Source organism: Apaloderma vittatum, unplaced genomic scaffold (genome assembly GCF_000703405.1).
Source record: "Apaloderma vittatum isolate BGI_N311 unplaced genomic scaffold, ASM70340v1 scaffold2930, whole genome shotgun sequence".
Classification (NCBI taxonomy): Eukaryota; Metazoa; Chordata; class Aves; order Trogoniformes; family Trogonidae; genus Apaloderma; species Apaloderma vittatum.
The window spans coordinates 41,212-65,089 of record NW_009694856.1 but is presented as its reverse complement, the minus strand read 5'-3'; the positions used below and the strand labels follow the sequence as shown (position 1 = coordinate 65,089).

Genomic DNA, 23,878 nt, shown 5'->3' with positions numbered 1-23,878 from the left:
GTTGGACTCAATGATCCTTACGGGTCCCTTCTCTGAACTTGACTATAAATATTAAAAAGAAGGATGAAGCAGGACATGAAGCAAGTTTTCTTCCACAGCTCCAGAAGGTGTCTTAGTAACAGGCTTAGGTAAGCACAAGCCATTCCCTGCTGGTCATTTGAGTATCTTCTGCCCTATTTAGCTGAGAAGTTAAACTCTTAATTTGCTGTGATAAGTTGATTTCAGAAAATTTAGTTTCACACCACAAAAGCTAAGCATATCCCCCCCTAAGATGTCACAAGAGCAGAACACAAACCGATCAGAAATCTTAACAGCAAAGGCCAGCGACAAAAAACAGCTTTGACATGGGCAGGGTTTCTACACCTTTCTCTTGATCTCTCTCCCTCCTGAGTCCAGTATACCAGCATACCTGGGAGTTGTCTGTGGCTTTTCTCTGTCCTGGAAATCAAACTTATGCTTATCTGTAGTTCTTCCACCTGAATATTCAGTTTTCAGGGGAAAAACAAACACCACCACCCACCCCCCCAAAAAACAATAAAAAGAAACAGAAAAGAAGGAAAACACCCAAGGATGTTAGGAAGAATGTATCACACTCGGTGAGGACATGCACGCAGAGCAAAACGGTACAAATACGGCAGCCTCTTCTACCATACTCACTCTCTGCTAAACGGGAGGCAGGTGCAGTGGTATTTGCTAAGGAAAGAGAAAGGAAGGTGAGGAGGGGAGCTGATTCCTGTTACGTACTACCAAAAAAAGGAAAAAAATGGAAACTTAAAAAATAAATATTGGCAGGACTTGGTCAGATCAGGCTGCTCTGCACATAGAGCTCAAGCAAAGTAAATGCACTTTGCCAGAACTGCAAGGCATAAATATGCTTGAAAGAACATAAGCAAGATTTAGTTTGTAAATGAAAAAAAAATACTATAGCCCACAAAGAAGGAAAAAAGAAATGGAACTTATCCTACAAGGGAGTAGACCTAGGGCCTACAGACTAATTGTTAGCCAACTGCCACATTAAAAACCAACAACAAAAAAAACAAAAAAACCCCCAAAACCACAACTCTTCAGGTGTGATTTAATATTCTTCAAAGCCATGTACCTGTCCCCAAGTGATGAACGCAAGCCTTGGTGGACAGATCTGTCGATGTGGCTGAAACAAAGCTTTTAATGTTCTTTTTCCTTTCTTCTTAAACGCATCTTTTCCCTTTTCCTGTAGTACTGATCTGCACAGATCCTGAATACCTAAGCCCTCATGTCCCATGTGTATCACTGACTTTGTCCAATTCAGAAGGGCCCACCCAAGCACCTGCCTGGTAATTATAATACTGACCACGATTAACTTCCTGTAAGGGGTATTACTACTTCTACTGAAATTAACAGGCGCCGAACAATTTTAGGCAACAGGCTGCACATATGTTTTGGAAACATGTCTCCCAGTTGACTCCTTGAAACTACTGCAATTTGCAGTTCTACCCATCTGTCCCTTCCTTGACTACCAATCCATTCATCCTGCTAGTGGGCACTAAGTCCAAGCTTTCATATAATACAATCTTTAAGGAAAAACAGCGCAAGTATGATTCAAATCCTGTAACTAGGATTAAAAAAATAAACAAAACACAAAAGAGCAATTTTTTTTTTTTTTACTTCAGCTTCAGAAATCTCAGAGAAAGCTACAGCAGCTTCATAAAGCTTGCCCGGGCAATCTGGGACACATACTTTAATTAACAGAATAATGCTCAATTAGATAGAGGTTTCTTTCAGCCACCATTGATTACCACTGATCTGAAAGGCAGAAAGCTATGGCTATGACAATTAAACATATCATCAAATCTCTAACGCATTTTGCATTGGGAAGGGGGAAACATGCATCTTTAAGTTTAGTACAATATTTATTTAAGTACACAATCTACACAAGTGTTGGAAGACTGTCAAAGACTACTAACACAATAAAAACTACTAGTGAGAAGAGGCGAAAAACATGATTCTTCTTCTTCAAGTTTTTGCTTTCAAAATTGTTAAGATATTAAAAAATTCTGAAGTTTTTGGTTGGTTCTTAATTGGTCTAAACCAGATTTGCAATTCAGCTAAAACCTGCTTCTGCCTTCCCCAACCCCTGCCCCGAATTATGTGCATTTCATTAAAATTTGAAAAATTTTAATTGATTTGCACACAGGAAGCCTTCCATTACTCCACTCTGTAGTCAACAAGCTAGCTATTATCATTAGACAATCACTAAGTTAAATATTTGAATTGCATGCTTTATAAAATGACAAAGATGTTAAGCCCTAATTCTGTTCTAAAAGGAGCAGTATTACCCACGGTAGGATGACTATTCTAGTGTCAGTCTTGTTAGAAAATGTACCGTGCCAGTTACTTCATTTTCTACAGACCCGCAGAGGAAAAAGGTATTAGATTAAAAGCTAATGTTATGTATGTTAGGGTTACTAACATAAAAAGAGAGTGACAGAAATGCAGAGAGGCACTTACGTGAGTGAGGGATGCCTGCAGTTTTTCCATGGATGGAACACAGACAAAAAGAAAAGACAGAGATAAACAAAAAAAAAATGTAGAAGAGGTGAGGAGTTAGAGGACATGGAGCTGGAAAATCAAAATAGCACCAGCAGTCTCCAACGCAACACCCTAGGGAGTGGGGTAGTTTTCAGGAGTCATCACAGCAGAGTGCACACGAGTTGTGAAGGCTGTCTGACTGCACCGGGCCTGGGACCTCCAGGCAACAAGGCACCTGTACTGTCCCACACCGCTCAGCGGCTGCGCTAAGGCAGAAGTTGGCAGACAAAAACCAAGACCATGCGCAGCTCACGGGGCCTCAAATCATGCACGTACATGTGCTAGGAAAGGAACGTCGCTAGCTTTGAATCCAGGAGAAGCTACTGCATAGTCGTTTCCGAAGAGCTACAAAATAGGTACACAAGTATGGGCACGACAGTGGGAAGAGGAATAGACTGTAGATCTAAGTGCAAGGAGAATGGGAAAGAAGCCCAAGGTCGCAGGCGGTTGAATCCAGATCCCAATACTGGTATGAGGCTACGTGTAAGGGTAAGAGACCAGCTCTCCCCCGCCTGCTTTTGTCACATCTTAGCTTGCCACTCTACACTTTTTTTTCTCCTCTTTCTTTCCTTCCTGTCTTGAATAAATCTCTCTTCTTTAATTCTTGCCTCTTTTGTTCCTAGTTAAAACAGGAGGGGAAGTGTTAGGCCACAGCAGAGCATCCTGCCACTGGAGTGGAAGATTACCCAAGTAAAGCAGACAAGAAGCCGTGGAAATCACATTACATGCAAAGCGGTGATGTGCAGAGAAGAGAAATTCCCTCCCTCCTCCTTCCACAGCTCATGGCCAGCCCTGTGCTGAGCCTCTTGATTTCCGATTTGCAAAAAAACTCCTGCATTGTGACAATGACGCTACATTCTATGATTCTCAATGACCCTTCTCAATTCACCGCTTTTTTGTATTAAAACTCTACATTGCACAGACTCTGCTCTTTGACAATACCAAGTTTATACTAGGAACCCAGAGGACAAACTAATGCCTTCAAAGAAGATTTTGATTTAGTAAAGAAATTCACTATAAGCAAAAAACCAGAACAAAACAAAGGGTGAAACGATGTCTGCAAGAGAAGAAGGTGTCATCCATGCATGGTAGAGATTCCCTGGAAAGATGCAAGGGAAGAGCACCAGAGAAGCAGAGGGAGGTTTTACTTACGAACTGGTTGTGTCTTGAAGTCGGACGGCAGGCTAATCTCACCCACGCCCTTGCCATTGACCGCGGACAGTCTCACCGAGTAGGTTGTCTCAGGTTTCAGGCCAGTGATAGTGATCATGCCCTCCACGTTGGCTGTCGCAGAAACAAGGGAGGAAGAGTAAAGAAAGGCTTAGGCTTTAGGGCAACAATAAACGCCCTATTTCTACCTTATGCTTTTGCCACCTGCATCCCACGTACGTAAGCCCTCTGCTGGGCCCAGCCTCATCTAAACAGCGCGAAGAGAAAGCTCAGAGCTACCGCCTCCACTAGGACCAGCTGCTGAGAGGCGCACTGCCACAGCCCCTCTCTAGAGGGCATGTAGGGGAGTTAGCGGGAGACCCCAGGATGGTGTGAACAAGGGAGGGATACAGAGATGGACACAGTGATGAAACACACATTCCGGAGGTGGAGAAGGCTCGTGCCCTGCCACACACGTAGAGCTATCAGCACAATGGGGCCTTCATTTCCAGCTGAAAATCCAAGGTGCCACAGTAAAGCAAGTATTTCAGAACTTGTCTGGGCCCTTGATACAGAAGCTGAAATTGCAAAGCTATGGAACCCTCCACTCTGACTTTCCTCTAAAGGGAAGAAAGTCTCTCGAGATGCACGTGGGGGACGTAACATCTTGTTTTATCATCCTACCTTCTTTTGCATCATACAACCTTGAATGCCATTCCCCCTCGCCCAGTGCCCTCCACTCTGCTTTGTACTTGAGGATGGGTACCCCACCGGTAGCTTCAGGCTCATCAAACTCCACCTGGGCAGTACTGGAATAGGGCTCCACTCTGTCAATGGAAGGAGAGGACGGGGTATCTGTGGAGGGAGGGAAAACAACCAGTGATACAGAAGACAGTGGGAAACATAGGCAGTGGCAAAGCCCTTTTCATGGCTTCACAAAGGACAGCAGATGGGTAGGCCTGAGGCTCCCCTCAGGAGGCGAAGACTGTTAAGTTAAGAGGGCTTTTAAAAATGCTAATTAGGCAATGCAGAGACCTTTATCTTGTCTCCCCCCTAAAAGGCTAAAGACTTAAAATTCCTTCTTCAAAAGCAGACAACCAGAGCAGAGTTGCAAGATCATTGTGTGTGCTATTCTCTCGCTGCAGCTGCAGTCTCTTCCAACACACAGCTTGGCTGTTCCTAAAACTACCTCTCTGGCAGCCCCAGAGAGGACACCAGAGGCCCTTCCATGCAGTCTGGCATGCAGTCAGACATTGGGCCTCTCTGGCTGGTACACAATGCTCCGAGGTTCCTACCTTACACTACCTGGACTATTAGCAATATTTTGCCGATTGAGAAGCACATGTGCACGCATATGCACATTTGCCATTGCTGTCAGAAATCAAAGATCACAGCTCTGTCAAAGCGTACTGGTAGCTCAGAAAAGACTAAGATCCCTCAGAGGCAAGGAAACAGACACTGAGTACCTTGTTGTCTACAACTGATTCCAGCAACAAACAAAAATAAACAAACCTGTGAACAATCTCTTTGAAAGCAGAAGCTGGCTCTACTGCTACCACACCAACACAACCTAGAAAAGAACAGTCACTCTGCCTCCTCAGCTCAAAAGCAGCAGATGCATTTGCATATCTCCCTGCTTGGGATGCTCACCTGCCTGCACAAGAATGAACTCTGCGGACTCCTGGCCAATGCGGTTCACAGCAGTGCAGTTATAGTTTCCAAAGTCATTTTCAGAGTCTGGTGTCACCTGCGGAAGGAATGAAGGCTCGTGCTCAGATCAGAAAACGCTTTTCACTCTGCCAACGCACTGCATTTTGCTGGGGAGAGAAGCTACCCTAAAGTACACATGCTAACACTCTCAGGGCTGTCAACGGAGACGAAAACTGCAGTGGGCAGAAAGTCAAAGTCAAGGACAGGGTAGTGTCTTCTGTTTCCTGGCATTTAAGAGCCAGAAACACCACACAACTTCTTGTCTACCAACAGAGAGTCCTAACAAGACTTAACTCCTTCAACAAATTATTTGATAGCACCGAGCCTTCGTGGCTGCGTACGTCCTCTCCCCCCCTTGCTCTTCCTCACCTCCAGGTAGCTTGCGGTTGGAGTGTTGTAGATCTTGATGTTGCTGTAGTTCGAGCTGGGAAGCAGCTGTCCATCCCGGAACCAGGAGATGACTGCACTCGGGTAAGCAAACACCTCACAGGTGATGTTCGCTTGATTCCCCTCCCAGGTATAGACAGTCACAGCGCCCTGAAGCTTGGGAGCATCTGAAAGACAGACACATTTGTGAAGACAATGTGAGCCAGAAAAATCTTGCAAAGTAGCCCAGTCAGCCTCACTTTCAGGATCCTTTGGCTGGGGTCCAGTCTAATGTGGGGAAGGGAATCTAACAGAGGAAATGGGAATCATCTTCTCATCTGGAGGGACCGGCAGTGCCTTTTGCTGAAGGATGTGAGGAAGAAACCTTCTCAGTCCCAAAGGCTGCTCCTAACGCAGTGGGGGAGGAGGAGCAGCCAGCATTATGCATCCCGTGAGGCACGGAACAGGCAGTTCTCAGTGGGCAGCGCACCCAACAAATGGGACTGCAGCAGATTCATGGCCTGTCATCTTCCCAAGGTGCAAACAGCATCCCAGATGGAGACAGCTAGAGCAAATATTTGTGTGTATGCACACAGCAACATGTCTCCAACAAAACTATTTCAGGCTGAGTTGCCTCCCACATCAACTACCTAAACAACACGCATTTCTCTAGCCGTAGGTGCCTCAGTCTCATCCCGGGGAAAAAAAAAAATATCAAATCAGTCCCGCTCTAAGCACATGAACGTTCTCCCCGCCCCACCCTCCAGTTCTTACACTGCACTTCAAGGTACATGGCTTGGGAGTCCTGCCCGATGGTGTTGCTGGCTGTGCATACATATTCTCCGGCATCCGTGTACTGAATTTCTTTGAGAGTCAGGGACGACACCCGGGCATGGCTACGTACTATGATGCGCCCATCCAGGGTCTGGCAGGAAAGGAAAAGAGAGTTAGAGGCTGAGCTCTGAGCCTGTAGTGCAGACTAAAAGGATGGAACAAATGCAAATCTACCTCACATCAACCCTCAAGCGCCCAGTACATCAAAGTTCATCACCGGAGGCCAGGTGAAATAATGGCCATAGAGAGACACTTCCAAAAGCAACAAGAATATTCCTGGCTGCACAGGGCCAACTGCAGTGATTCAAAGCACTCAGGAAAAGGGGGGAAAAAAGAAATGCAGAACAGAAGTATCAGATGTTACTATGTGCCTGAGGACAGCTGGGTAAGTCAAGCTCCGTCCCTGAATAAGAACTGTACAGATCCAGCTCTAAAAACTTTGTCTCCAGCATGGTCTTGTGGAAAACCACCCCAACAGCTACTGTGTTTCCACTCAGAGAATTCAGCCCTTCCTCTTCTGTCACTAACATTTATTTGATTTCAGCGTCCTTGAAATGACACTACTAAGAATAGATCCAGACCTCAGAGATGAATCAGGGAAAAAAAAAAGACAAAAAGCTCAGAACTTTCACCTGAGCATGGTACTCAAGAGAACAAGGTACAGTGAACAGGGCAAGAAAACCATGTGACCCTTCTAGAGGCAACCCTGCTTCAAGGTCTTCTGATGTTTCAAGAAAACGTTGGAGCAATCTGCACTGGTTATATGCCAGTTTAGAAATTGCTCCCACATGCAATTAAGTGTGGGTATGTCAATGACAGAGACACAAGAAACACAAAATCCAGACTGCCATCTGTTCAAATGGATTGCAGCCACTCAGCGATCCCATCCCGCATCACTTTTTTATGGTTTTACTCTCCAATTTGTGAACAAAGCCCAAGTTCTCTCAATACCTGAAGTGCGTAAGGCAATGGACTCCTCCCGCCACCACTTGTGCAGGCTCTCAGTGCTCGTGCTTCAGCTTAGAAGCTTTAAAGCACCAACTCTCTCATCTAGTTTCCCACATGGCACAAGCACAAGTAAATAAATTAGGTAGCCTCATGGCTGTGTTTGCTGCTGCAGTCTGTCACACTTAATGCAATTAATGCTCCAACAGCATTAATTTCATTGGAAGATACAGGACAAGTACCGAGATTGTAAGTAAAAAGCCCGAGGATATTAAACAGCCAAATGCAGCGAGCTGTGGCACCAAGTACATCGCAAGTGGTCAGGTCCTCTGGGCCTGAAGCCTCAGTCCTGAGGCTCAATCTCTGGACCGACAAAGTTTCGCACAAGTAAATGCGATTACCTCTGTTAGTTCTGAATATCAGAGCTAGTCAAATTTCATATGCACAAGAATATTTTCCTTTGATGACGCAAAAACAGTGATATGTATTTTTCTTCTCTCTTCTAGCCCGCGTGTAGGTTTACTGCAACCCCCAACTAATGCCACAAGCTACAAACTCCACTCCCTCTCCTGTGCTCAGTCCTACAGTGTTGCTGGGAACAGGTCTTTACTTCATGTAGTCACGGTGTGCACATCGTTTCCTAGAAACAAGGAAAGGTCCCCTAACTTTCCATTACTCCACTGTCGCATCTTAGGCAACCAAATTCTGCCTGTATCTTCCTTTGCTGACTGACTGTATTGCCACCCTTTTGCTGACTTATCATTTGATTCTCACACCACTGCAGCAGGATACACAAATGTCAAGACTCCAGATCTGCACAAGCTCTCAGCTGCTTTTAGCTCGTGAGTTAGGTGAATGGTCTAAATATTTGTCTCTGTGACCCCTTTAGCAGGCAAGAGTACAAACATGGCAAAATGATCATTATAGCAAAGGTGATTTTACATCCAGTGCCACTTGCCTTTTCCCAACTTTACAAAGGTCTAGTACAAACAAAAGAGTGCAAGGTAGTCACAGTAAAACAACAAATAATGCAACCAATGCTGGATGAAGATCTGTTTCATAATGCAAAAGGTATAAGCAAAGAAAAAGGAAGATCAGGAAAAATACCCCACGAAAGAGAAAAATGCCTACCTAAGAAAGCTTGCTACTACTTTTCTTTATTCATATTTCAGACCATCAGGTGCTAACTATTCCTGGCTATGTTGGAGGCACTGGAAAGGTAGAAACTTGTAAGCCCAGATGCAGATGCTTGTAATCCCTTTACCCAGCCTCCTCGATTTCGCAGATTTGGGATAACAAAATGCTTCATAGTAGTGGGGAGACAAGCTAAGGACACAGGCAACAACTCATGCCGTAGCAACCGCCACGCTACAGAAAGGAGTACGATGGTTCTCCATATCAGCAATTACTGCAATTTATCCTGGGATACATGCAGGTGTTCTTCTCCAAATTCTGACATTCTCACGTGACACATAGTTACTATGTACAAGGCTGGCCTAGATTTACTCTCCCTTCCCTCCTCCACCTTCTGAATTTTTCAGTCCTTTCACAAACACGTATCCATGACTCAATTTTAAACAGTTGTATCTTCTCCTCACCCACTTCCCAAACAGTGGACATCATTACAAAATAGCACCTGGAAATCCTGACCACAGCTACAAATTCCAGTGAAGGAATCACAGAATGGCTTAGGGTGGAAGGGACCTCAGAGATCATCTAACCCAACCCCTGCCATGGGCATGGACGCCCTTAACCAGCCCACGTCACTCCAGGCCTCATCCCACCCAGCCCTGAACATCTCCAGGGAGGGGGCAGCCACAGCCTCTCCGGGCAATCTGTTCCAGAGTCCTGCCACCCTCGCACTGGAGACCAGAATGGTGAGCCGAGATGTTACGGGCTCTGCACAGCAAGAAGAGCTGACGGTGCTTTAGAGGAAGAGGCAGGCAACTGCAATTGTGCCTTGAAAGCCAGGAAAGCAGGATTTAACACCCATAAATGCTGCTGTGACTGAAGCACATAGAGATTTCCTTACTTTCAACTAACTAATGCCTTAGTAAGAGAGCAAAACACAAGGCCAAGTGTTCACCCACCTTCCTGAGAATTTAACTCCCTACTGCTGGAATACACTGCTAAAAGACCCAATGCTATTTGAAAGATATGTCTGCACAGCCTGTAGCAACGAAGTACAACAACACTCTCACAGGACCCCACCCGGATATTTTAAGACACAGACAAGAAATTTAGAGGCAGCAAACTTAATAGTATTAGTGCTCATATTAATAAAGCTTGAGACAGAGAGCACAGTGAAAACACTAAGGGGGGTGGTGAAGGGGAGATGGAGACAACCGTAACAGGAATTAACATGAGGTCTGAAGAGATGCAACTACTCAAATTCCAAATTCTTCAACACAAGCTGGTCTGAATATCCAATGCCTCCACCTGCCACAATTCACCTATTCCAACAGATTATTTCGAAGAAAGAAGGTGCAGTATCTTCTCAGCCCCATAAAAACCAAGGCAGAGGCTGGTTAAGTTAAAGGTTCACTTTGTTTAGGCCACACCAACCTCTACGGTTTAAGACAGCTTAAAAATACTAAAGAATTAAGGATATCCAGAGTCTCCACAAAGTAGATCTTAAAAATACAAATACAAGTCACCCACTTCTGATAGCTTATTTTGTTCTTCACCTGATCCCTATTATTTGCTTGGAAGCATACTTTCTGGTCTATTTTGAAGCAGGAACGCTACAAATCAGATGCGGGTAAAGGTATGTTACCATTATTAGTTTTAAAATACAGCACTATGTGCGAAATAAACCAGCAACAAAACACATTTGCGTCAAACTGAGTTACTACATATATACTCCCTCACTGACCTCTGCACATCAAAGACAAATAATGATTTAGCAATTTGGAGCACTTTCTGGAGTAACAGAACTTGTGAAAGATTTATCTGCATTGGTTTTGAAATGGAACATGATGCAGTTGTCCTTTAAGAGAAGGTTAAACTTGAAGAGCGCCATGAGCAAACAGATGAGTTGGTTGGAGCAGAAGAGGCTCTCTCTGGAAAAAAGAGAATACTTTCCCAGAACACACACTGTTGCTAATTCTTAAAACTCTGGAAGAGGAATATGATTCATGCTGGTGGCACAGAAGAAAATGGTGACAGCAGTATTTGTCAGATTTAACACAGTTGCTTTTATTTTTAATGGTCTTTGTTTTTTTAAAGTGACAACCAGAATTACTCACTCCCAACACAGCTAGTTTGCTCATCCAGAAATGCATTACTACATGCCAAGCAAATTCTAACTCTATAAGCTTTTTCTTTTACATATCGGTTATTTAATTTATTCATATTATTAATGCTGGTTTAGTTGACGTGGTTACTGGACTAGATATTTGTTAATCTGTAATACTTAAAAAAACAACCAAACAAAAAAATCAACTAAGAACTTTGCTAAAGGTCTGGTAATCTTATACCTCTTGTTTCTCGGGCCGGGTCCACGAAGCCTGGAGAGAACAGATATAGAACACAACAACAACAGGAAAAAAAGCAATAAAAGTTTATCAAAGGTTGCTTTTAGGTACCATAGTCTACGCACCACATTGCATTTTGTGCACATGCAGGCTCCAAGTTGTATATCTCATGTGTGGGGGGTGATCACAATTTCCATTTTCCAATATAACCTCAATTTAGATTTGCTTCCAAAATTTAATATCCTGTACATCAGTCTTAAAATGATCAAACAAAGGCTAATGCTACCTAAAGACTGCTTCTGGTTTTACATACTGAGTGACAGCTTCCCTTGTCACATCTCAACTATTTCTAGCACCTGCTCCCAGCGTAGTGGGGAAGCGATTCCGATGACCTAGGGCACTAAACTGAAAAGACAGTTACAGAACTGTTTTTCTGACACTGGCTCGTTCAACACCCGCACACACTGATTAACATTGACAGTCATATCAGTAATGTGATCATGCATTTTTACACATTTTCACATGCACACTGTGCCAGAAGCAGGAGATCTTGAGCTGCAGAGCAGTGGAACAGTATGACACCCCCGGGCAGGAGAGAGCGGGGCAGAACCCTGCACCTCAAGTTGATAAAGGGATGTGTGCACCCAGTCCTTACTGGGCTTGGGACAACCAAACAACAGGCATCAGTGAAACATGCACAAACCTTACCAATAAATATGTTTCCCATTCACAGAAAGCCACTATATTCACCATGGTTCAGAAAGACCAAAGTTGGTGGGTTCTACTTTTCCCCTATAATTTACCTTCCAAATATTTTTCTTCTGGTCTCTATTTCAATTGCAACTTAATCCATTTCAGTTTAGGAGTCAAAAATCACCTGCTAATATCACAGCCTGATGGCACTATTGAAGGTGAGGCACAAGCACTGCTGATGTGTGGATGTAACAGCATACACAAGACCGGCATTACAGAAATGGAGATGAAAGCTCAGGAAATGAGAATAAAAAAAACCAAACAAACACCCATAGTACTGTTTCCACAGTGCTTCTAGTGATGACTGAGACTTAAGTATTAACATACGGTACATACAGCCTCATGTTAGAAAGTCTTTGATAAAAGCAAGTTACTTCCTTGTAACTAGAAGCCACTCGAAGAGCAGCTCACCAACACCTGCATGAGCTAGGACACTCCCATCATCCCTCTTCGTTTCTATGTGTATATATCCTGTCGTGCACAAGCTCCGTGAAAGCTAAACAGGCAACCATAATAATTCTGCATAATCCCTTTTTGATGTACCAGTCATCCTCCACAGCTGAACAAGCCAGGCTAGTCAGGGAACTGCCTTGCTTATACCTATGCAAGTCCCCTTTCAATCCTATTCACCGAGTCTCTACACTGTCAGCAGAGAGGGAATTCCAACAAAACCAAACAAAAACAATAAAAAGGAGATGTCTTATTCTTTGGCGATCAGTACCTGTCAACCTAAAGGAAGACGAAGGGGCAAAAAGGCCTGTTGTCACACTCCTAGAGTTTCCTGTTCCTTTGTGATGGCACTCGTGGGTGTGGGGAAAAAAGGCGGAACCACATTCTCCATCCTTAAGAGTTTCCTGATGACCTTCGGTCACTGAGAGCTACACAAGCTCTGATCAGCACCGTGCAGGAGACAGAGCGGGAACCAAGCCCTGGCATACTGCTGTGACGCTGGCAACCCGACGTTTATGTTTCAGCAAAGGGTCACTCTTTATCTTATGGGAATTCAGACAAGTTAGTTCCATCTAAAGATTTCTAGATTTTTAACAACTTATCTATTTGCTTTAGCTGCCAACAACACAGAGTTGACAGAGGCTACTGGTCAGTAGCAGTGACCAAGAAAAAAGCATTGGACTGGTCCCCTCACCTGTCAGAGGGGCGAGCCAAAAGACATCTGTTATTCAGAGAAGCAGTCACCTGCTAAAGGAGCCTCTCACACTCTGATCCTTTCAGAAGTCAGACTTTTGCGTTTTCCTACTTCAGGAACCTTGTGGGACAGCCTTGGTGGACAAGGCCCAATAACATTATATATATCCTACAACTAGGATAACGAAGGAACAATACCAGAGCTGATCTCTTCCTCAGTTTGATTCCTTCATGTCAGTCAGAAGACGTTCACTTTATTTTTGACTTGCTTTAGAGAAAATAGTAACACGATGCAGGTCTTGATAGCTAGCACAGGAGGCAGCAGTACTGAGGGAGATCCTACACCACAAATAAAACTATGTCAGCTCTGCCAAGATAAAAGCATCACCTGTTACCCCTCGCACTCCTCACACACTGTGCTATGCTGCTGCCTAGGAAACCTAGGGCTGCCTTCACTGCCTTCCTGTTCCATGAAAGTGTGTGTAAAAGTAGCTAGCAACTGATTCACCCAAAAATCAGACAGGTAACACACCCATGTCTGCACCACAAATGTAAAACTTGGACGCACCAGCACACAACAGACCAAAGCCGTATTTACCGAATCACAGTTAACGTTCTGTTAGAGCAACAGAAGAAATCCATCTCTTGAAAGAAGGCAAGAAGGAATATGGCACACTGGCCTTACATCTGGTAGCATTCAAAGAGAAAGCATTCCTCCTTCCTACCATGGGCGCAGCAATAAACACTTTAGGAAAGATGAAGTCAAACATTTCAAATCATCACGCTGACGGCTTTGCAGGCGGGCTGCCTCTTGCTTTGCTCTGCAGTAGTGATAAGGTAGGAATCTCAGACTGGCAGGGCAAAAGTTTCTCCTAAGGAGCATGTTCCTACATCCACAATCAAAGTAAACCACATACTAGGACACTTCTTTTTAGTTGTTTTGTTTTTACTTGCACCCTCTGCATGGGCAGAACAATGCAAGATGCCAGCTTACTAGTAAGAGGAAGCTTCGACCATGTCAGTATCTGGAAGGTTGGTCTGCTCATCTGTGTTGGCATACAGCTGCCAGTCATCCGATTTTTCCTGAGCACAGTCACAACCACTTCCCTTTCCAGAACACCCTCAGAGCAAAAGATTGATTGTCTAAGGGGTGCCACATGAAGTAGGCACTGCCTTAGAGAAGAGAATCTTCTGCTACGCATTGCTTTGCTATGCATCTCCCAGGGAAGCGTGGGAACGTTGAAGTAGTTGTGGCACTGCCGACCCAGGTGTCTGGGCTATAGCTCCTTGCACACATGTCAGACCATCTCTGTTCTCAGGCAAAGACTGAGATGGGGAAAAAGACCTCTAAGGTAGAGAAGGTTTGTTTGTTTGGGTAGTTTTCCCTGAAGTACCAAATGTTCACGGGAGTTAAGGCACCTCTATACCTTTAAAAATCTGGTCTGAAGCACGGTTACCAGAATAAACAAAATGTGGCAGACAGATGCACTCAAGTACCTAAAATTCCAAAGTAGGGCTTGTTAATTTTAAAAATAGCATTGTTCATCCTACGTCAAAGACATTTTCCTGTGCTGTCCCAGTGACAGTAAGTGAAGTGTAAACTGAATATATGCATTTGGTTGTACATGTGATGGAAAGTTTATCAGAGTTATTTTGACCTGAGGATTTTCTGGTTATCTGTACCATTCACCTAAAAACTTAGAGCACAGGATAGATAATGGGAAAATGTTAAAAAAAACCCCTCATCAAAACAGAACACGCACACACAAATTAAAATCCTACCTAGAAAATTCATGGTGTATGTTGAAAAAATTCTTTGCCCTGAAGGTCTGAACCAGTACAAAGGATACGTGGGAGCATCTCAAACCTTTAACTTTCCCCCAATTTGTGTAAGAAACTATCAGAGTATTAACATTTTCCTTCAAGCAGGATATATGAGATTCTCAAAAATGGTTAGCAGTTTTGCAACTGAGATCATCTCAGTTTAATTGGGCTGGACAGATGGGACTCTGCAAATAGGCTTTCCTGTCGACTTCCACTTGATTTAGTGTTATTTCAGGTTTTGTATTCTTCTCCCTGTTGCAGTTCTTTTCTGTGGCTGTGATCCAAATTCTAGTCCCAGAAGCACTAAAGCTCGTACCTCCTCCCACTGCTCTCCCAGGCAGAGAGAGGATCATGAATAACCTCATCCTGTCAAAACAGGTCCTCCAGTCATGCTGTAGTGAGAGCCCAAGCCAAGAGCTTTTGAAGGCAACAGAAATATCTCTCTAAACATTGCAGGGATTTACACTTGCCTTCAAATCCAAAAGATGTTAAAGAACTAATGCTAGAAAACTTTGGAATCCTGATTAGTAAATTACACTTTAACAACATGGTAAAGAGGTGACATCGTGGAGCAATTAAAGCTTATTTAGGAGGCTACAGCGCAGAAAGGCAGCTGTGTGGATGACTGAGAGCAGATACTTCTGTCGCCTTAAGACTTTCATAATCTAGCACCTACTGTCTTCATATCAGGTCAGAACCCCTGGTTTGTCCAAATTAGCTGTGCTGTGAAGCATCCTGCTGTTAGAAGATGATTAAGAAGCAACAACTCCTTACTCCAGGCGTCTCTGGCTCTGAACTATGCCTCCTGATCACCTTATGCAACTGCTAGGGAAGTTCTACAGTAATACTGCACATCCTAATCTTTTCTAGTTAAGGGGAATTGTGGCCAAGAAAAAACAAGAAAATAAAACAAAAGAAAAAAAACAACCCTAAACCCTGAACACAAGAGTTCTTTTTTCTTTCTTTTTTTTTTTTTAAAGAAAAACTGCTAATTATTTTTGCCTCTTAAGAACAAAATGGTATTGATGTGATCAACAACACAGGTGAACACAAAGGCAGCCAGGCTTTTGTGCTCCTGATACATGCAGTATTAGAATACACTACAGAAGGGCAAGTAGGAATTAACAGGCTCATTTTGGTCCACTGCATCTTTGAGACAGACTATCCCACACCTCTCCATCTGCCACCCTCCCAGATCGTATCATCATCATGACAACAGCAGGGACAACACTGGAATCAGGGCACCCATTCCCACCTCACAGCTTGGAAACAAAAGGGAAAACCCTTTCACAAGCTTCCTGAAACCGTACGTACCTTTGGGAACTCCTCTGAAGGGAGGAGTTAACCGCTTTTCAAGTTAGCTCAGTGCAGAGGGTTACCAACAGGAATTAAAAAGCATATCCTCGGCTGTTATAAACTGAGATGGCTCTTCGTACAAAAGGACACCTATGGTATTACTTCAGCTGTGACGCTGGCCCTTCAGGAGATAAGTCTGTTCAGGACCACACAATCACTACAGAGAGGGGAATCCCCATGATTTCCAGGTGTGTCTGCATGCGGCTATCAGGCATGCTGGATCAGCAGATACAAGCTGCACTGATCCCAGAAAATGAGACCACAGTTTTGGGAAGAGTCATACCTTCTCTTCATTGCTGATGTTCCGGGTGGAAGTTCTCCAAGTGATGGAAGGGATTGGGTCCCCAGATGCCTCACAGGTCAGTGTAATCTGATCCTCCAGCTCCATGGCTGTTTTATTCTCCACATACGTGATTTTTGGTTTTGCTGAAAAGAAAAACCAATTCATTCAGCTGGTGCTCAGAATGAAGCTTGCCTGTCAACAGCAGTGTTCGAAACGAGCAGCACTGGGGAAAAAAAGCTTTTCAACTGGCACAGTATTACTGCCATGTCGTGAAGGGAGCAGAATGACATTGCAAAAGAGGGTAACTCCTGGCAGAACTAGAAAACTCTTTCTACATATGCCTACTTACAGTTAAGGCTTGTAAAGAGAGGGCTAGAAAAGGGTATATCTGAAGTAGAACCCATTTAGCTGTGTACAATCAGTCCCTGCGATTATCACCTAAGTCTTCCACCTCACTGTCTACTTTCTCTCCCCTAAATTAGCCTTTTGATAGGCAGCTTTGCCAGGTGCCTGCAAAGGGCTGGGACAGGGAGAATTACATTCCTCAATGTTAGGAAAGCTGCTGATTCCTTCCTGCAGGCTTGAGGTCATTCACGCAGTGGTGGGGTGGAATTGCCTTCCCTGTCCAGGCTAGAGCAAGTCCCACTGAAGGGCTAAAGCTCTTCCAGTAGCAGCTTTGCTTGGATAAGGATTCAGCCATCTGGGCCTGGAAGGTATCTCAAGGAGTGCAAGAATCTCACACCACCACCTGCACAGGACTGAATTTCTTTTATCAGAGAAGCAGCAAAAAGGAGTTGGCATCTGTTTCAGATACATACACAGAATCTGTTTGGCCTAGCATGATGGCAGAGATGTACAGCATTACCTGGGAGAGAAGCAGCTCTGGACAACCCACATCAGACATTAACCGGGATAAGCAGTTTACTTCCAGCTTGCACTAGTGGGCTATCAAGAGCCGACTGGATTAGAAAGCGGGAACAGAAAGAGCATTTTACCAAAGACTTTGAGATGAATGGTGGCATCCTGCTCGCCAGCCTTGTTCTCAGCGATGCAGATGTATTCTGCTTCGTCACTCTTATCCACCTTCTTGATGACGAGCTCAGACCCATCGTAGTTAAAACTGTATTTCTCTTCATCATCAGCCTCTTCTATTGGCTCTCCATCCCTGTGGGGCACAAAAAACACTGGCTGTGTTGGGGAGGAGCAGCAAACAAAGGCTATTTGTTTTAGGCTTGTTGTTAATGCTAGAATTGTGTTACTACACTGAAACTCCTCAGGTTGAGCAGGACCACCACCTTTTCCTTTACCCATAGGCTATTCTTAATCCCTCCTGCCTTAGGGCTCTTGGCAGCTGAACCCTTCACCTCCTGAAACATCACAGACTATATGCAAGAGCTGTGAACATCACTGACGGTAGCTTCTGTCCTTGCACATCAAGGCAGTACTCCAAGTTGTCATCAGCTTTTTCAAAATTCCAACTTGTCCTCGTAACCTTCCCCAAAGGCTACAAACTGCCCGACAGTGAAATTTAGACCCAGCGAAATGAAGAGAAACACTTTAGAAGAGAATGTCCTGGCATGACAAATCCAAGTTACAGCATCTGCTTTTGCCTAAGTTTACCCACCAGTGCAGCAGATGATAATAAACTAATAGGTCTGGTCAGCTTCATCTCTATTTCCAACTTCACAAAGGATGCAGTGGGATGGGGAAAATTTGCTATTTGTAGTGTTATTCTTGTTTTTTGCAGGAAGCTGTACTGCTTTTGGCCAGGACAAAGTTAATTTTCTTCATGGTAGAGCTCATCTGGTGCTAGTTTTGGGGTTTGTGATAAAAACAGCATTGATGACATAACACTGTTTCACCTATTGCTGAACAGTATGCACACGTCAAAGGGTTTTCTGTTTCTCACGCTGCTGGGGTACCCAAGAAGCTGGGAGGGGATACAGCTGAAACAGTTGACCTGGCCAAATACCTGCTTACTGATGGCAAGGAGTGAATTAATGCCTTATTTTGCTTTGCTTGCATGCACAGCTTCTGCTTTACCTGTTAAACTGTCTTTATCTCAACCAATGAGTTTCTGAATTTTACCCTTCTGCTTCTCTTCCCCAACCCACTCAGGGGGCGTGTAGTGAGTGACTGCGTGGTACTTAGCTGCCTGCCAGGGTTAACCCACAACAGAAGCTAATCACAATTCTGTTACAAGGCCATTCTTCCTATTATGAAAAAAAATTAATTGATCTCATTCTAGTTAAAATGTTGCTTTCACTCCAGCTTGGTTTTCCAGGCCTTGGTGAAAACATCCATGCTCACATACAACCAGGACACTGCACAGAGCATCTTACTTCGTCCACGTCACGGTCGGCTCAGGAAAGCCATCAGCATCACATGCTAAGGTGACAGACTGGCTGAGGTTGGCAGTGGCATTCATAGTGCTCTGCCTGGCACGCACAGAAGGAGGTACTAGAAGAGAAGGAATCCACATTCAAGTTAGAAAGGACAGAAGATGTGAGCAAGAGTGAGCCCTGGACACTCACTTTAAATATCTGCAATACACACAGCCATCACTAGGAATTCAAACCCTTGTGCCACGGCCTGCAGGTTTCAATCAACAGGTTTGATGCATGAGCTCTCCAAAGCAATGAGCACAGGGAAGGAAGGGCAGGGGTTTGGGAGACAGACAAAAAGTCAGTATTGTGGACAAAACCACTTGTGCGTCCCAACAACATCAACATCTCACTCTAAGTCAGGAGACACTTAGGGTTTCTCTTGACATGATGATTTCCTGTAAACAGCTGGTAAACACTCAGTCAGGGACGTTTATTTGACACAGCACAGAAAGATTAGTAAGCTTACAGCAAATCCTGAGTGTGAAACTAAAACAATTCCACCAGCAGCCTGGAATGCAGGTGCTACATACCCTGTTCCCGTACTAGCCTTACTCTAAGCTGCTCACCATTTACGACGACCTGAATATCTTTGAAGTTGATCTCCCCACGAGCCAAGATCCGGCCCTCGCACCGGTAGGTCCCTTCATCTGTTTTCTTGATTCCCCGGATCTGCAGGTAGTTGTTTGACAGGACTATAAATCGAACTAGAAAAGACAAAAGGCAGGTTCATCCAAGGATCATTAGGAAAGCATATAGCAGGTAACAGGTTCTCGTCCTCTCCTTGCCCTTTCTGGGTTGGGGACAAGGCTTAGTGTAACTAAATTCCCCTTCCCACCATTTAATGGAGATGCTGCTGTAACTGGATTTGACATTGCCAAGAAAGAACCAGATGCGGGTAGCAGGCGAACTGCTCTGGTGTTTGTTACTGTAAGCACACACAGAGAGATAAACATAGAGATGCAAACGCATTTGCATTTAATTTGCATCAGAAAATAAGCAATGTGAAACTTGCCCCTCGTGCCCAAGGGCGGCAGAGTTCAAGTCTTGCTACAGTTCACTTGTGCCTGCAACAAGCAGACACAGGCAATAGCTGAGGCTCCAATGCTCAGCTGGAGTCAGGGCTCAGGAGTCCCCCCTGTCAGTAAAATGCCACACTGGGCACGACAGTCAGTGCCACCTTGAAAGAAAGGAAAGGTTCTTGCAAGGAACTTGTAGTCATTTTTCCTTAGAAAGTCCGGAAAGTGTCACAACGTACAGCTTTTCTGTCTGATAGCATTTATTTTATTTGACATCTTTTTCTAGCATTCCTTGGCCTATTCCAGTGTCAAAACCTGACTGTCATTTCTGTGGGAAAAATTCTGGCCCTGCCATTGCCAAATCGCAGCGCCTCGAATAACTAGATTCACAGCCTAAGACCCAGTGTTAAGTACAAATTGCTTCTCTCCTCCCTTGTGGCCACACCATTTTCTTCTCCTGAACCTCCTGTACGAGCTGATTTGATAGCTGAATGGACAAGCACCGGGACGTCTCTTGTGCCTTACCATCTTTTTTCAGGATAACATCCCTGCCTTTGTGCTTCCAGATGATGGTAGGAGGCAGTGAGCTGACCACATCACACACAATGACGGCATCATCCCCTTCCTTGAATTCCTGAGGAGTGGGAGCATTCTTGAACATCAGCTTTTCTGAAAGTAACAGAAGGAGAAGGTCACTGCAGCTTTCTCGTCACTACCTCAGGCTGTGCTCCTGACTCAAGCCTGAGGAAAGCAGAGAAACCCCAAAGAACATGTTCCCTACCAATCGTCTTATTCCAGAGGGGAGGATAAAGGTGTTCCTGACTCAAGGCATTGTCACACAGGAACCCTCTTGTCCTGCTCTGCCTCCCAGGCATATCAGCGGGTCTAATCAATCCTTTGCCTAGGTCACGAAATTGTCCACCCTACAAAGAGCCAGTATGAACTTAGAACTGCTCAGCTTCCCAGCAGGAAGGGGAGGAGCTGCTATCATGGCTCTGCTGGACAACATGCTGATGGCTTGTAATACCCTTCTGAATGTGTGATCCTCTTTACTGAATGCTACACTTAGAGCGTATCTGTCATCCACAAAACCCGGTCTCTCTGCTTACTCCTCCCAGACATCTATAATGTCTCCCTCTCCTGTCTTTCAGGGGAACGTAAGCAGTAGACATGCTGGTAATCCCCTTACAGGCCAAGGTCCCAGTTCGCACTTACCCCTCAAAACCAAGAAAGGAGAAGGCTGCACCATCTTAACACTCCCTTTCTTTTCGCCCTCTTTCTACCCCTTTAAAAGCAGCCTTTTCTAGGAAGGTAGAACAGTTGCCTCCCTGATTTTGCTTCATACATCTGCAAGGTAGACCAGAAAATAGCCTCGGAGTTGCTTTCTTACGGAAAATTTTCACATTGACGGTGGCTTCCGAGTCTCCCTCCTCCGCGCTACTGACAACACATTTATAGATGCCAGCATCATCAATGTTGGCATTGTAGATGGTGAGGGTAGAGGAGAAGTCATCATTTCGCACCACCGAGATGCGTTGTTGGTTCGGCGTCAGCTTCTCACCATTAGGTGAAAACCAGGAAATGTCTTTATATTTGGCCTCCCCTGCCACTAGGGACAGTAAAAGAAAACAGAGCAAAATTGAAATCAGTTCCCAACAACCTGCACAAAGAGAATTAAATACAACCTGTAGTGCTAATGCAGAAAACTGACCGAGGGGAAGAACTTCTTGTACCTGAGAAGCAAGCAAAGAGAATTCTCTCTCACAGCACTGGGAATGGTCAGTTGCTCTCCTACAAAAATGATATTAAGCTTGTTTTATAAACTAAAGGGGTACACTCATTTCAGCCCAGAGTCTGTGCATCCTGGGATCCCATGTTCCGGTCCTTCCACCTCACAGACCAGCCTCAGAAATCAAAATCTCTTCCTGCTTCAGCTCCACCACGTTTTCAATAAATAGCCGTATCTGCAGGCTGGGCTACATGGAATGCCAAAATGGTGACGCTGGTGTAGCAGCAGTTGTGGCACTGATCAGCCTAAACCTCCTGCTGCATCCAGTGTAAATCAGAATTGTTATTAAGTCATTCCAGGCTGTCTCCTTGCAGCTCACAACTCTGCATTCCTGTGTGGCTCTATTATTTGGGATAAACTCCTATTACTGGAGGGGCTTTAATTGATCCAACAGCTTTCTGAATGTACGTATCATCACAACAGCACTTGCTCAGAGCATACTTTCATTTTTAAAGCACTGGCTTTAACAAATTACTCTGCAGCTAAGCACTCTCGGATCAGATGACCTCATTACTTGTCCCAGTCAGTACGCTCCTGAGGAAGAGTGATCCTCTGACAGCATTTTGTTTTCACAGCTCATTACAGCACCTACTTGCTCTGTGTCATGTTTCTGGATGATATAAGGTCAGTGTTCCGACATACTCAGTCCTCCCATTAGACACCAGGCCAGTTGCTTTCAGGAGAACCTCTGAAGAGGACATGTGGATGCTAATTTGGAAAATGCCATAAAATTGTAGGACCCACTTTGGGCCCTACATGGATTGTGTCAGCACTGCGCCACATTGTGCGAGATAAGCAAACAGCCTGGGGATAGATGCTGGCCTGAGCAAACAGTAAATGGTGTCACAAGAAATGGAGGTTTTCTGCAGCACTAAAATCCCTAGTTGCAGAGGTAACAACTCTCAAGCGACCTGGCACTCCCATTACTGCTGTTAGCAGTTGATTAGAGAAATAATCTGAAAAAAAAACTAGTTTAAATTCAAAAGATTAAAGAGCTGTGGAACAACACAAGGTGCCATTGCTGTAGCTACTGCTGAAGCTTAGAGACAACAGATTGGTACCTGTTTTTTCATTTTAAAATCTGTTTGCTGGAGCTGCTTTCTCTTGTTAGCTCTCAAGGGAGAATGCACTTGCTGATTCCAGTAAACAGCTTATGTTGCCTTTACTACTCAGTCTTAAAAACCATACGGGCACGTGAGAAAGATAGAGCAAGAGAACTGGCAGCTAGCTAGCTCTTATCTCCGAGCGACTGCATTCACCGACACCCTCCAGCAAACCCAGGTACAGACAACTGACGCCATAAGCCATCACTCACCTTGACATAAGAAGAACTTAGATTCTCCAACACTGATCTCCCCCTGGCTTGGAACAATGTCCACTTGTAGAGATGCTGGAAAAGAAATGAGAACATAGAAGCTGGTGAGACAAGAGGAGTGGTCTTCAGAACAAAACAAAACAAAAAAACCAAAAACACAGCTTTGCCAGCCTTCCAGTCCTTGTGGCTCCTTTACTCATCTAATGGAAGAGTACAGGGCGAAGCATTCTCAGCTTTCTAAGTGGTGCTCTTTATGAGTATTTATCCGAATGTACAGTGTCCTGGCCCACCGCCCCCGCCCCAAGGACCTCAGAGAAGTTGCTAACATTCAGAGTTGTGCCCAGCCCTTTTTAAAACCCAGTGGAATGATACAGAAGGAGCTGATTCACATTCAAATCTCTACCAGGCTGCAACACTAGGCAGCACACTTGGTGTGCACAGGAGAACATCAAGCAGCCTGTAAGGACCCCTCTGAATGCAAACTGAAACCAGCTCAAAGACCCATCCTGGCAGCAAATACAAATTATCATTGCTTTAGAGTCTTTTGTTGCTCTATATGATACTGTATTCATACACGCCCCAGTTACCAACCACAAATACAGAGTGGAGTCACTAGCACATCGCAGGTCCTTGACCTTCCTTGATCTCCTACTCTGATCCAGACAGAACTCTCGTCCAACCAGCCAGCAATCGTAGGTGCTCATGGCAGACAGCGCACACCTGGATTAGGCAGGAGATTTTCTCTAGTATGTAGTGACAAGGCCTATTTGCAGCAGGTGTTTTCTGCCTTCACAGTACTTGCTGAGACTTGTTTCCAAGTTCATCCAGGCGTATTTCCCCTACCTCCCCCCTACTGCAGAGATCAAAATATCAGCAATACTCTGGTCTCCTCCACTGTCTTCTTACAGAATAACAACAGCGCTTTGGTTTTTCTGTTAGCTCTTTTCAGTTGTTGTTTTCTTGA

At 44.6% G+C, this 23,878-nt stretch overlaps 1 protein-coding gene across 1 annotated transcript in view; it reads right to left on the bottom strand.

Annotated features, from left to right (window-relative positions):
• The window catches only part of NCAM1 (neural cell adhesion molecule 1), a 49,465-nt gene extending 25,847 nt beyond the window's left edge, over positions 1–23,618 (bottom strand). Inside the window, exons 1-13 of the mRNA XM_009868966.1 lie at positions 23,567–23,618; positions 22,915–22,989; positions 21,201–21,419; positions 20,336–20,479; positions 19,361–19,498; positions 18,750–18,867; positions 17,403–17,572; positions 16,408–16,550; positions 6,568–6,718; positions 5,797–5,981; positions 5,368–5,464; positions 4,402–4,572; positions 3,721–3,852 (exon numbers count right to left, since the gene is read on the bottom strand). Coding sequence (XP_009867268.1) covers positions 3,721–3,852; positions 4,402–4,572; positions 5,368–5,464; positions 5,797–5,981; positions 6,568–6,718; positions 16,408–16,550; positions 17,403–17,572; positions 18,750–18,867; positions 19,361–19,498; positions 20,336–20,479; positions 21,201–21,419; positions 22,915–22,989; positions 23,567–23,618 — 1,795 coding nt within the window. The remainder of the gene's footprint in view (positions 1–3,720; positions 3,853–4,401; positions 4,573–5,367; positions 5,465–5,796; positions 5,982–6,567; positions 6,719–16,407; positions 16,551–17,402; positions 17,573–18,749; positions 18,868–19,360; positions 19,499–20,335; positions 20,480–21,200; positions 21,420–22,914; positions 22,990–23,566) is intronic.
• Positions 23,619–23,878: the final 260 nt, after the last annotated feature.